General features: G+C 44.1%; 1 protein-coding gene across 1 annotated transcript in view; it reads left to right on the top strand.

Annotated features, from left to right (window-relative positions):
* Positions 1–13,720, top strand: part of LOC309558740 (uncharacterized protein) — a gene marked incomplete at its 5' end in the record, with an annotated part of 184,416 nt that overhangs the window by 87,785 nt on the left and 82,911 nt on the right. The window contains one exon of the mRNA XM_082261787.1: positions 10,635–11,227. Within this exon, the coding sequence (XP_082117913.1) occupies positions 10,635–11,227 (593 nt within the window). The remainder of the gene's footprint in view (positions 1–10,634; positions 11,228–13,720) is intronic.

The raw sequence follows: 13,720 nt of genomic DNA, 5'->3' as shown, positions 1-13,720 counted from the left end.
GTACACATAGCACCCCATACTGACAGAAAAACACAGAATTGTGGACATTGTTGCAGATTTATTAAAAAAGAAAAACTGAAATATCACATGGTCCTAAGTATTCAGACCCTTTGCTCAGTATTTAGTAGAAGCCCCCTTTTGATCTAATACAGCCAGGAGTCTTTTTGGGAAAGATGCAACAAGTCTTTCACACCTGTATTTGGGGATCCTCTGCCATTCCTCCTTGCAGATCCTCTCCAGTTCTGTCAGGTTGGATGGTAAACGTTGGTGGACAGCCATTTTTAGGTCTCTCCAGAGATGCTCAATTGGGTTTAAGTCAGCCATTGGGCCATTCAAGAACAGTCACGGAGTTGTTGTGAAGCCACTCCTTCGTTATTTTAGCTGTGTGCTTAGGGTCATTGTCTTGGAAGGTAAACCTTCGGCCCAGTCTGAGGTCCAGAGCACTCTGGAGAAGGTTTTTGTCCAGGATATCCCTGTACTTGGCCGCATTCATCTTTCCCTCGATTGCAACCAGTCGTCCTGTCCCTGCAGCTGAAAAACACCCCCACAGCATGATGCTGCCACCACCATGCTTCACTGTTGGGACTGTATTGGACAGGTGATGAGCAGTGCCTGGTTTTCTCCACACATAACGCTTAGAATTAAGGCCAAAAAGTTCTATTTTGGTCTCATCAGACCAGAGAATCTTATTTCTCACCATCTTGGAGTCCTTCAGGTGTTTTTTAGCAAACTCCATGCGGGCTTTCATGTGTCTTACACTGAGGAGAGGCCACTCTGCCATAAAGCCCCGACTGGTGGAGGGCTGCAGTGATGGTTGACTTTCTACAACTTTCTCCCATCCCCTGACTGCATCTCTGGAGCTCAGCCACAGTGATCTTTGGATTCTTCTTTACCTCTCTCACCAAGGCTCTTCTCCCCCGATAGCTCAGTTTGGCCGGACGGCCAGCTCTAGGAAGGGTTCTGGTCGTCCCAAACGTCTTCCATTTGAGGATTATGGAGGCCACTGTGCTCTTAGGAACCTTAAGTGCAGCAGAAATCTTTTTGTAACCTTGGCCAGATCTGTGCCTTGCCACAATTCTGTCTCTGAGCTCTTTTAGGCAGTTCCTTTGACCTCATGATTCTCATTTGCTCTGACATGCATTGTGATCTGGAAGGTCTTATATAGACAGGTGTGTGGCTTTCCTAATCAAGTCCAATCAGTATAATCAAACACAGCTGGACTCAAATGAAGGTGTAGAACCATCTCAAGGATGATCAGAAGAAATGGAAAGCACCTGAGTTAAATATATGAGTGTCACAGCAAAGGGTCTGAATACTTAGGACCATGTGATATTTCAGTTTTTCTTTTTAATAAATCTGCAACAATGTCAACAATTCTGTGTTTTTCTGTCAGTATGGGGTGCTATGTGTACATTCATGAGGAAGAAGAATGAACTTAAATGATTTTAGCAAATGGCTGCAATATAACAAAGAGTGAAAAATTTAAGGGGGTCTGAATACTTTCCGTACCCACTGTATTTCAGAGACATTTATCATTTAAACTCTAAATCTCTAACAATGCCTATTGGTCCACCAACCCCATACACCATATGCCCATTTATTCTGACGTAATGTCCAGGTCCCGATATGAGAGGATAATGCGCTTCCTTCACTTTAGTGACAACACCCAGTGCCCTCCCCGAAACTATCCAAATTATGACAAATTATGTAAAATTCGCCCCCTCATAAATTTTGTTTTCCCAAAGATTTTCAGAACTTTATGTAGCACTACTCCCAAGGGAGCTGCTGAGTGTGGGTCCCCCTGGGTTACCGCTAGCAACAACGGTACTTTTAAGCTTTTTTATCAAGTGTGAGCACCTCAGACAAGAACCAGTCCAGTTTCTTTGGTTTTTAGGGTTTATTTGAGAACTTGGATGGGAGAAGTGGGATACTCCAACAACTGAACTATGCACAATTAGGGACACTGAAAAATGCTGCTTGACGCTGATGCATACTGAACTATGCACAATTAGGGACACTGAAAAACGCTGATTAACGCTGACTGATGTTGGCCTCGGCTAGGCCAGTTACTAGAACTTCAACTCTGACTGTGGAAAATTCCATTTGAGCTTCCCAAAGTACTCCTTCCTGAGGTAGCTGACTTTAATGCAAACTGTACTGCTGAACACTTCAGGGCCTTTCCTTGCGCCCCCTTTACTTCCCAAACTTCAGGGCTTTACTACTTGGCAGTGGCACCCCCTTTACTGTGCACTCCTGGTTAGCTGGCTCCTGGATCCCCTTTGACCTCTCTGGAGTGGTCCCCTCTCCAAGGCAGACCCCTTGACAGATCTTGAGTACTCACGACACTGTTTTTCCTGAAGATCTCTGCCCAACAGCTCCACTCGGTCAGCAACTCCTTTGCAGCCCAGCTCAACCTCTGGTCCCTAGACCGACTGCCTGGACCACCTTCTCACTTTTACAGGAGGAGAGACAGCCGTCACCTTCTCCTGGGATTGATCCCGCCAAAAGACACTCTGTCACATGCTCCCCACAGATTTATTTCCAATCCCAGGGTGCATTGCGGCAAACCCTGCCCACTGGGACAGTCATAAACCCTGGTGTGCTATTGGCTAGGTTTCCACCACTGTCCAACACGATCCCTCATTGGATGCAGTGGGGAGACTCCCCAGACTCAACAGGCCACACCTGGAGGCATGTGACAGAACAGCTAACAGATCCAGCCCCCCTGATAAGCAGACAGGGCCAATATATTATTTTTCCTAGCACCTACCTAGGGTGCTACATCTATGTGCCTGATCAGAACATATGCGTGGATGAGTCCCTGGTACACTTTACAGGCCGGCTAGGAATAAAACAATATATTCCTAACAAAAGGGCCAAATACAGGGTCAAAATCTACAAGTTATGTGAAAGAGTCACGGGATATCTGTATGCGTTCCGCATATATGAAGGAAGAGATTCCCAGCCCCCTGAGTGCATGGCCTACATGGGCAGAACCCGAAAAATTGTATGGGACCTGGCATACCCACTGCTGAACAAATGTTATCATATATACCTGGATAACTACTATACCAGCCTGCCCCTTTTCAAACACCTATACCTTGCAAAAACCCTGGTCTGCGGAAACACCAGAAAGAACAGGAAGGTCTTCCCAAAATCCTTGGTCACTAAAAAAATGCGAAGGGGGGAAAAATAAGCTTTTGAGAAGCAATGAAGTGCTGGCCTTGAGGTGGAAGGATAGTAGGAATGTATATATGATGTTCACCATCCATAATGACACCAAAGTTGACGAGGTCCCATTCAAAAGCCAACGTGCGTCCAGGAATATAATCTTCACATGGGGGGGGGGTGGATTTTAATGACCAAATGCTTCAGCCCTACTTAGCAACAAGGAGGTCCCGTTTCTGGTACAAGAAAGTTGCAATTTCTTTAATTAATTTGGTTATTTATAATGCATATATTATCTACACCAAATCCACAGAATGCCCCACTCTCTTCCTAAAATTAATCAAAGAAATTGTCACATCCCTCATCTATCAACAAAGACCCCTCCCCCCAGATAACCTTTGCTCTGATGCTGTTAGCCGACTTCATGAGCGCCACTTCCCAGACCCCATCTGAAGCAGGCCAAAGACGCCAAAAAAGATGTTGTGTATGCAGCAAAAGGATTTCGTAGAGATACCAGCTACCATTGTCCCCAGTGTCCCTCCCAACCCGGCCTGTGCATTGGAGAATGCTTCTGACTTTATCATACATCCCTAAAATATTAGCCCATATTTTAATAATTTCCCCATTTTCATCCCTCCTGACTATTTTCCATGTTTCCTCAAATAACCATGCCATTGCCTTCCACCTAAACTGACCCTGGCCTGTTTTTCCACTATGCCTCTGTCTACCGTTTCGACTGCTTTCACGTGAACTGACCCTGGCATGTTTTATCGACTACGCTTCTGCCTATCATTTGGACTGCTTCCCCGTGAACTGATCCTGGCCTGTTTTATCAACTACGCTTCTGCCTACCGCTTGGACTACTTCCCCGTGAACTGACCCTGGCCTCTTTAACAACTACGCTTCTGCCTACCGTTTGGATTGCTTCCCTGTGAACTGACCCTGGCCTGTTTTATCAACTACTGTTTTTCCTGGTGGAGAAAACACATTTTTGGTTCTCTTCGGTTTTTGTGATTTCCGGATTAGGGCCTGGAGTCTTGAGGCTTCAAAGAGATTTGGGTGGGAGAAGCCTCTACCCCTGTCCCCAGGTCTTACCTGACCAAGGCCCTCAGCCTGCTGCTAACTTACTACCATCATGCCTCTGCCTGCCGCATGAAATTAGCTGTAGCAAGAGGGAGTATGTTTATGAAGGGCTGGAGAGCGGTACAATGAGTGTCTGCAGGTAACAGTGTGCCAGGACCAATATTATGGCTGTGCTGACCATGTCTCTGCCTGGACAATTCCTTTGGACAAATGCTTTGGCTGTGCTGACAATATTCCAGTATTGACTACAGACGATATTCCTGCCTGCTGCCTGGAAAATTACTATTGTAGTCACTTAGCACGTCATGCCTGCTGCCAGGACCAATGCTCTCCTCTGTGGACAACTGCACTTCTAAAACCACAGGTAATACTTTTTTTTTTACACTTTCCTCAAAAGAATATATTTTTTATTGTAATTCTTGGTATGTACATGCTATGTGTTAGAAATGTAGCAGTATTTCTAGCATCAGTGCTGGATATGGGTCTGCCATGGTTACCGTTAACACCAACAGCACATTTAAGCTCGTTGCCCAAGTGTGAATACTGAGACAATGACCAGTCCGGCATCTTTGGTTTTTAGTTTTATTTTAGGAACTTGGATGGGAGAAGGGAATGAGTGGGATACTCCTCTGGCTCAGCTAGTTACAAGAATGGGACACTTGAGAAAAAAATGCCTTCTAGCGCTGACTTGACACCGGCTGAATGCCGACCAATGCTTACTGGCGCTTGTGAACACTGACTTGTGGTCACTAAACTGAAACTGACTTCTGACACTCCACTTAGCTCAAAGTCCTTTTTCACTGCTTCCTCCAGTCCTCCCTTACTGAGGTAGCCACTTGCAAATACTGCTGCAACACTTTACACTTCAGGGCCCAACCGCTGGCACCCCCTTTACTCTTCAGGGTTAACTCTGGCACCCCCTTTACTGTCACCGCTGCCCGGCTAGCTAGCTCCTGGATCCCCCTGACCTTCTCCGGAGAGGTCCCCTCTCCTAGGCAGACCCTAGGGGCAGTTTGCAGTACTCATGACTAAGAATGCCTTCCTGAAACTCATCCCCCAACAGCTCTGCTGGTCCTCAGCACACTGGATCCTTCTCTGCAGCTCAGCTCATCCCTGTATCCCCTCAGGCAAGCCACCTGGGATACCCGATTCCTCTTGAAAGGAGGAGAGACAGCCGTCACCTCCCTCCTGGGACTTTGCTTGCCACCAAAGACAATCTGACATGCACCCCTCACACACTTATACCCCCTCCCAGAATGCTGTGCGGCAGAATCTGCCCTTCCAGGATGGATACAAGCCCTGGTGTGCTCATTGGGTTACAGTGGGGAGACTCCCCGACACAACAGACACACCTGAGAGCACATGTCAGCTTAGCTGAACAATATGGCCCTGCTGTTTAGCAGGCAAGGCCCCACTATAATTTACCTAGCACCTACCTTGGAGGGTGCTACAGAAATATGAAGGGCCTTCAAAAATGATAGGTTGTAAGGAAATTAAATGTATATTTTATGTTCCCAGAACGCCTGACGGTGCTACATGAATGTTGGGCCGCTGTATGTAGCCAGGCTGTGTAAAAGTCTCACACATGTGGAGTACCATACTTAGGAGTAGCAGAATGTATTTTGGGGTACAATGTTTGCTATGTACATGATATGTGTTAGAAATATTGTATAAATGGACAACTTTGTGTAAAAAAAAAAAAGAAATGCGTTTTCATTTTCTTTCCACATTTTCCAAAAACTTGTGGAAAAAAATGACATGTTCAAAAGACTCATTATGCCTCAAAGATTATAAGTTGGGGTGTTTGCTTTCCAAAATGGGGTCATTTTGTGGGTGTTTCCATTGTCCTGGTGCTCCTGGGCTTTCAAAAGTGCGATAGGTTGTCAGGAAATTATATGTGTAATTCATGCTCCTAGAATGCCTGACAGTGCTACTTGGATTTTGGGCCTCTGTATGTGGCTAGGCTGTGAAAAATTCTCACACCTGGCATTGCCATACTCAGGAGGAGTAGCATAATGTGTTTTGGGATGTAGTTGCAAGTATTTGTATATATATATATATATATATATATATATATATATATATAGGGATGAGCTTAGAATTTGAGTTGAACGTAAGTTCGACTCAAACATTGGCTGTTCGCTCGTTCGTTGAATGGCGAGCAAATGGGCTTCTTCGCGGGAACTTCGAGTTCCCACATTATAATGGACTCTCTGACTTCTGAATTCCAATAAATAAATCACTGGCTGGGGGAATTGAACTCACAGCTCTTATTATTGCAAGTCTGGTATTCTACCACCTACAACACCAAGCCTGCTTAAGCTGAATACACTCTCCCTAACCTTTATCTCATCCACTGTGTGTAGGGTGAGATAGGAGTTAGTTAGTTTGGCAGGGAAAGTGTATTCAACCTGACTGTACTTGATGGTGACATAGCTGGTAGAATACCAGACCTGCAATTGCAATGGTTGTGATTGTCTCCATATTTGATAGTCATTTCTTTTGCATGTGTGCGCTATTCCTTTTTAATATAAATGGTTGTGAGATTGAATCCCTTGGCCAGCAGGTGATTTATAAGTGGAATTTTATAATTAATACATTACTAGCAGGGAGAGAGATTTTTGCTTTTTAGTTTGTTGAGATCAAAGTTATATATATATATATATATATATATATATATATATATAGGCACTTCAGTTTATATCAGTTTATGTCAGTATTGCTGAAAAAACGATGTGCCAAAATAAAAAAAAAAAAAAACGGCGTGGGGTTCCCCTATAATCCATACCAGACCCTTATGCGAGCACACAGCCTGGCTGGCCAGGATGGGGGTGGGGGCGAGTGAGCGCCCCCCCTCCTGAACCATACCAGGCCACATGCCCTCAACATGGGGGGATGGGTGCCCCTATGTTGATGGGGACAGGGGTCTCTTCCCCACAACCCTTGGCTCTGGTTGTGGGGGTCTGCGGGGGGAGACTTATCAAGGGAACCCTCAGATCCCGCCCCCCCCCCCATGTGAATAGATATCGGTACATGGTACCCCTACCTATTCACCAAAAAAGTGTACAAAAAAAAATATGACAAAAGCCAGTTTTGGAAAAGTCTTTTATTAAAAAATAAAAAAATACTGTCCCCCCCGATGATCAGTCGCCTGTCCACCCGAAAAATAGAAAAAAAAAGAAGAAGCACCTGCTTCTCCGGATGCTTCCCGCGGAATGAGCTGTTTTGATTTTGACAGCTCTTATATAGTGACCTGACGTCACAAGCCATCCCACAATGCACTGCTCAGGTACAGTGAATAAATTACTGATGTCAGTAATTTATTCACTGCACCTAAAGCAATGGATTATGGGGCAGCGTCAGAGCCCTATAAAAGAGCTGTCAAACTCAAATAGAAGTTAGTTAGCCAGAGAGAGTCCAATGTTAATCAGCTGGCTTGGTGGCTTAGCTGGTAGAATAACGTGCTTGCAAATGAAAGATTGTGAGTTTGAATCCCCAGGTCAGCAGGTGATTAATAGTAATTTTGGATTTTAATTAAAACCTATTAATTGTTCCACCCCTTCTGAAGTGACATCAGTAATTTATTCACTGCACCTGAGCAATGGATTATGGGGCTGTCAAACTCAGATAAAGAATTGTTAGGCAGAGAGAGTCTTAGGTTACTCAGCTGCCTCAGTGGTGTGACAGCGTGCGATCTCCTGGGACCTTTGACGTGTCCCAGAAGATTGCAGGGAGGGAGAGAGAAAAACTTCCGCTCTGGCTGCCTAGCCGGAGTGGAAAGTGGGACCTGGTACCTGTCAAAACTAAGTACCTGCTCCCCCCCAAAAAAAAAAAAAAAATGACATGCCAAATGTGGCATATTTGGGGGGGAAAGAGTGCTGAAAGCGGAACTTTCCCTTTTGGGTGTAGCTCCGCTTTAAGTTGTTAAGTAACCCATGGGTATTGGATAGTGTATATCAGGGGTCTCCAAACTATAGCCTTCCAGTTGTTCAGGAACCACAATTCCGATCATGCCTAGTCATATATGTGAATGTCAGAGTTTTACAATGCATCATCGGACATATAGTTCCACAACAGTTGGAGGGTCGTAGTTTGAAGACCCCTGGTGTATATGGGGGATTTCTAGCTGAGAGTTTCGGTTTTCTTATTTTTTCTCTGTTGGTTGAACTGGATGGACTTATGCCTTTTTTCAACCAGATTAACTATGTAACTATAAACCTTGTGTAAATACTTCCCTACAACCGATCACTACAGTGTTTCTAAATATTCCTTTTGATTTGATTCTGTTATCCTCCTGCACAGGGCCGCACTGGCCTACCAGGATACCGGGAAATTTCTCGGTAGGCCGGCATGTCCCCCTGCCCTGGGGCTGCTTGAAGGGCAGTGGCACCTGTAAAAAAATGGCTGCGGCAGGCCTGAAATCAACTGCGCATGCGCCACCACTGCTCGGAAAAGCCAATACTCGCAGATTTGCGTTTCCCTAGTCTTGATATGCTCCTGAAAAATGGCAGCTTGCCTAGGCACTCCTGTGTTTTGAACCTCATAATTGTTTATCTGGCATATGAGAACATCTAAGGCACTACTGTCTTTGAATGCTAGCCTCTTGAAATTGATGTGATGGGATGCCAGTACTGTGCTGCTCACAGGGCCGGTGCTTGACTTTTTTGCACCCTAGGCAAGACCAGCTACTTGCGCCCACCCCCCAATCCAGAAAAAATTGGTTTGCGTAAAAGTTATAGCGTCTACAAACTATAGGATAGATTTATGGAATTTTTAATTTTTTTTACTAATAATAGTGGCGAGCAGCGACTTTTAACGGGACTGTGACATTGCGGCGGACAAATCGGCCCAATGTCCTTGTTTAAGCTCCAAACAGTGGGACTATTGTGGAGGGCTGGAGGGTGGATGTTATCTATATGTAGCTGCTGGTTCCTGCTTGCTGTATGCCTTGGGTTTGCCAATGCCAATGTTTACCCACAATCCAGTATCCAATGTTTGTCCATAATAAATATCTATATGATGCCATAATGCAGTGACTACACAGGGAATTCTGAAGAATACGACTGCTGCAGACTGTGTATAATGTTTGTCTACAGCCAGGTAGCCTTTATTACAGGCCATACACTGTTATACACACAGCACCTTCTCTTCTCAGCTCCATCCTTTACAGTCCATACGAACATCATGTGGGACAGCCAGGGACTGTGCAGGCTCCTCTGCTCTGTGGGTGGGACTGGATGAGGAAATAACGTCACGTTGAGGCGGATCGTGCGCTGCGCCCGTGCTCAGCACCTCATTGGCTGGCATGGCATTTGTCCTGGTACACAGTGCCAGCCAGGCCACAGCTAATCGTAATCATGACAGGGATTGGTGGGGTCTGGCGGGCGCTGGCTTCAACCACCAATCCAATTCACACACAGAGACAGTGCTGCCCGGACAGACTGCCTTGTGAGGCCTGCACTGCACAGCAATGCACACATTTAATGTCACTCAGAGTGGGCCCACTGTCACACAGCACTATTCTCGTGGAGCCTCGCTGGCCACAGCTGCCGCCGGGCTCGGCGAGCTGACTACATGATGATCTAACTGGGCCGACCTGCACCCACCCGACTAGGCTAGGCAGCAGTGCGCCCTGGGCAGCAGTTTGCCCTAAGCGGCTGCCTAGTTCGCCTAGCCAGAACACTGACCCTGGCCTGCTCACTTTTTTTGCTCGAGAGAAAGCACAATTCCTTGGACTTCATGGCTTGGTTTGTGCTCTGAAATGCACTGGTAACTGTGGGACCTTATATAGACAGGTGTGTACCTTTCCAAATAATGTCCAGTCAACTGATTTTACCAAAAGTGGACTCCAATCAAGTTGAAGAAACATCTCAAGGATGATCAGTGGAAACAGGATGCACCTGAGCTCATTTTTGAGTTTCATGGCAAAGGCTGTGATTTCAAACAAACTTCTTTCATTTTGTCATTAGGGGGTATTGTTTTTAGAATTTTGAGGAAAATACTGAATTTATTAAATTTTGGAATAAGGCTGTAACATAAAATGTGGAAAAAGTGAAGCACTGTGAATACTTTCCATATGCACTGTATATATGTGAAAAAATGAAATCCCAGAAAGAGAAAAAGAGGCTTATCTTTAAGTCCCCAATGATTTTTTGGTTGATTACCAATCCCACTGAAATTGTGACTTTGGGGTTACAGTTGTGGGTATATGAAATGTAACAACAGAATATTTTGAAAGGGGTTCTATATATTTTATCTAATGTTGTAGCAGCCTCATTATCCCTTCATAAATAGTTTTTCTAACCTTTATCTGTATTGGAGATAAGACAGCCAGTGCTAATTTTATGGCTTTTATCAATCCATAAATAGCTTTCCTGGTACAGCTTAGGATACAGACTGGCCAGAATGGGTCTAGCCTGGGGAGGGCTCCTCCTGGTTCTCCTCTCATCCTTGTGTCATGGAAGCGTCTCAATAGCCGATAAAGACCTAATTTTCATTGCTGGACCTCTGAGCCAAAGTAAAATAGGTCTTCATAATGAGGCAATGCCAAATAATGTACTTGGGTGCAGTAAAAGAGATCTACAAGTGATGACGGAACAGTTACCTGTTCTACAGAAGTATGGAGTCACCCACTACAAGATTTATCTAAATTGGAACTTTCTACTCAAGGATGAGACTCAAGTACAGTGCTACAGGAGCCTTCTTCAGGCCTTGGCCAGTGTTAGCATCAGACCTATTGGTGTCCTACACACAGGAGACCTTAGTGGTCTTCCAACATCCATCACTGAAGACAAACCAACGGAATTGTATATAAAATATGCTGACTTTGCGTTCTATACATTCAGGGATTTGGTCCACACCTGGATCACCTTTGATGTTCCCAAAGAGGAGACACTAAACCCTCAGTCTTTGCAGATTTTGATCGAAGCACATGAGAAGATTTCCACCTTATACCACACCAAGTATCTTACAGCAGGTGAGAGTTCAGTCAGTGCTGGTTAAGTTTATTAATGAACTCCAATTCAATTGCATAAGCCTCATACATTGAATACTCATGTATTTTTTAAGACAAAATAGGAGTATTTAATGTTCTATACAAAGGTTTTCAAATGTTATATTAATAACTATTTATAACAGCGATAAAGCCAGATGTAATTCGTTTTTTTTTTTTTTACGGATTTATATTTCAACGCTTTTCGATGAAGTTTCAATATGCAAATTTTTTGAAACTTTTTGTCAATATTAAGAGGACACGTTCAGCTATGAGCACCATCGTCTTGCCATAAAGATTTGGCATGCTAGCTTGCTATAAAATACATATCTTTTAATTGCCCAGCTTCACCAAGCTGCAATAGCACCAAAAGTACATGTCCAGGGAAAAAAAAAAAACATATACAGGACATCTCTCAAATACATAAACATTTTACCATATTTATTCCTTTAACAATGCTAGAACAGAAAGATATGTAATGATCTGCCCTTGACTTCCTGTTTGAGCAGCCAACACAGTTCCTTTGCTGCACTGAAATGCCAGTGTTGTCAGCCCTAACTGGTTCTCTTCCGAGGAGGACAGTAGGAGGAGGTGTTCTGTAGTTCACAGTGAGAATGGAGCAGGGCTGATAATGCTGCTAACTGAAAAAAAAAAATACAGCACAGGCAAAATTTGCAGAAAATTACAAGCTCACTGAATTTCCTGCAGGTATTTTTTATTTATTTTTTGCATTTTTTAAACAAATATGACAAAACACAATGGTATACTTCGCACCAAATGGAAGCAAATAAGATACGTTTATTATTAGGGTAGACAGCCAAGGTTTCTGTGCTGAGAGTGCACTCCTTGTACGCTCCCAGCACAGTGCCCAGGCTATCATAGACAGCTCTCGGTCTCTAGTCATAATTGTGTGCGAGCGTGATCATTGGGACAGCCAAGCACAGAGGGAAGTCCGTCCCACCCCCCAGGCATGAAGACCCATGTAACGGGACACCAGGGCTGGGTTGGAAGGGGTTAAGGTTCTGTGTTGGGGCCATGCAACATGCCTGTGTACCTCTCAAACTTGGCTGTGTATGGCTCCGAGTCCATACAGCCAATGCATATCCATTCACTTATATGCACACAGCTCAGTGCCAGTACAAAAAAAAAAGATTTACAAACCGCTCTTCACACTGCACGGGGCTCTACATCCATGTTAAATTAGCCCTAAGGCCCTAAAAATGGCATGTCTACCTGCCCCCTCTGTGGCATGCTGACAATGAGACATATAGTAAAGCAGTGGTTTCACCCAGAAGCAAAAAATGACATCCTAGCTAGAGCAGGGATAACAGTAAACTGTAAGGGTCTATGTTGAGTGGCCTGTATGAACCATTTCTCTCCCTATACAAGTCAATTAGGAATACAAAAATCAGCTTGGAACAGGTTAGTGCAGGTCAGCAGGAGGTCTACAGCAGGTCAAATGGACCCATCAATTAGCTCTGAGTGATCTCAGAAGCATCCCAAACTGATCTCAAATTCAAACCTTCAAAACTGTACTATCTCCCCATTATCATGATACCGAAGGTCAGATCAGGCTCTGAACTTTGCACTGAGATAATTCTTGTTTGTGCAAAACCAATATCAGAAAGTGATAACGCCTTTATATCAGAGTGATAACACCATCATTGAGAGAAGTAATATATCTTTGGTCTAAAACTTTCCATAGACTTGTATTTTTGTATCATGCTACCAAAGAAACACCTATGAAAATAGTTATTTAACCACTTGACCACCGGAGGATTTTGCTGTCTTCCGTCCAGGCCACTTTTTGCGATTCGGCGCTGTGAGACTTTAACTGACAATTGCGCGGTCGTGCGACGCCGTACCCAAACGAAATTTACGTCTTTTTTTTCCCACAAACAGAGCTTTCTTTTGGTGGTATTTGATCACCTGTGCGATTTTTACTTTTTGCGCTATAAACAAAAAAAGAGCGTTTATTTTGAAAAAATAACAATATTTTTAACATTTTTTTATATGAAATTCCCCCCAAAAAAAATGTAAAAATCAATTTTTTTTTTTAATTTTTGGCCAATTTGTTTGCTGCTACATATGTTTGGTAAAAAAAATCGCAATAAGCGTATTTTGATTGGTTTGCGCAAAAGTTATTGCGTTTACTAACAAAGGGAAAGATTTCTGTCATTTTTGGTGGGTTTTTTTTAACGCGTAATGGCGGTGATCTGCGATTTTTTTTGCGGGACTGCGACATTGCGGCGGACAGATCGGACCCTTGACTGACATTTTTGACACTTTTGGGGGTACCAGTGACATTACTACAGTAATCAGTGCTATACATATGCACTGTTACTGTAAAAATGACACTGGCAGTGAAGGGGTTAATTTTATTGGAGAGGGAGGGGTTAATGTATGCCTGGTGCTTACTGACGTGTGGGGGGGGAGATGACTGAGTGACAGAAGGACAGATCGGATGTCCAGCTATAC

This window comes from Pelophylax lessonae (genome assembly GCF_965119305.1).
Source record: "Pelophylax lessonae genome assembly, chromosome: 6".
Classification (NCBI taxonomy): domain Eukaryota; kingdom Metazoa; phylum Chordata; class Amphibia; order Anura; family Ranidae; genus Pelophylax; species Pelophylax lessonae.
Note: the sequence above shows the minus strand (reverse complement) of the source record. Positions and strands in the feature narration are given on the sequence as shown.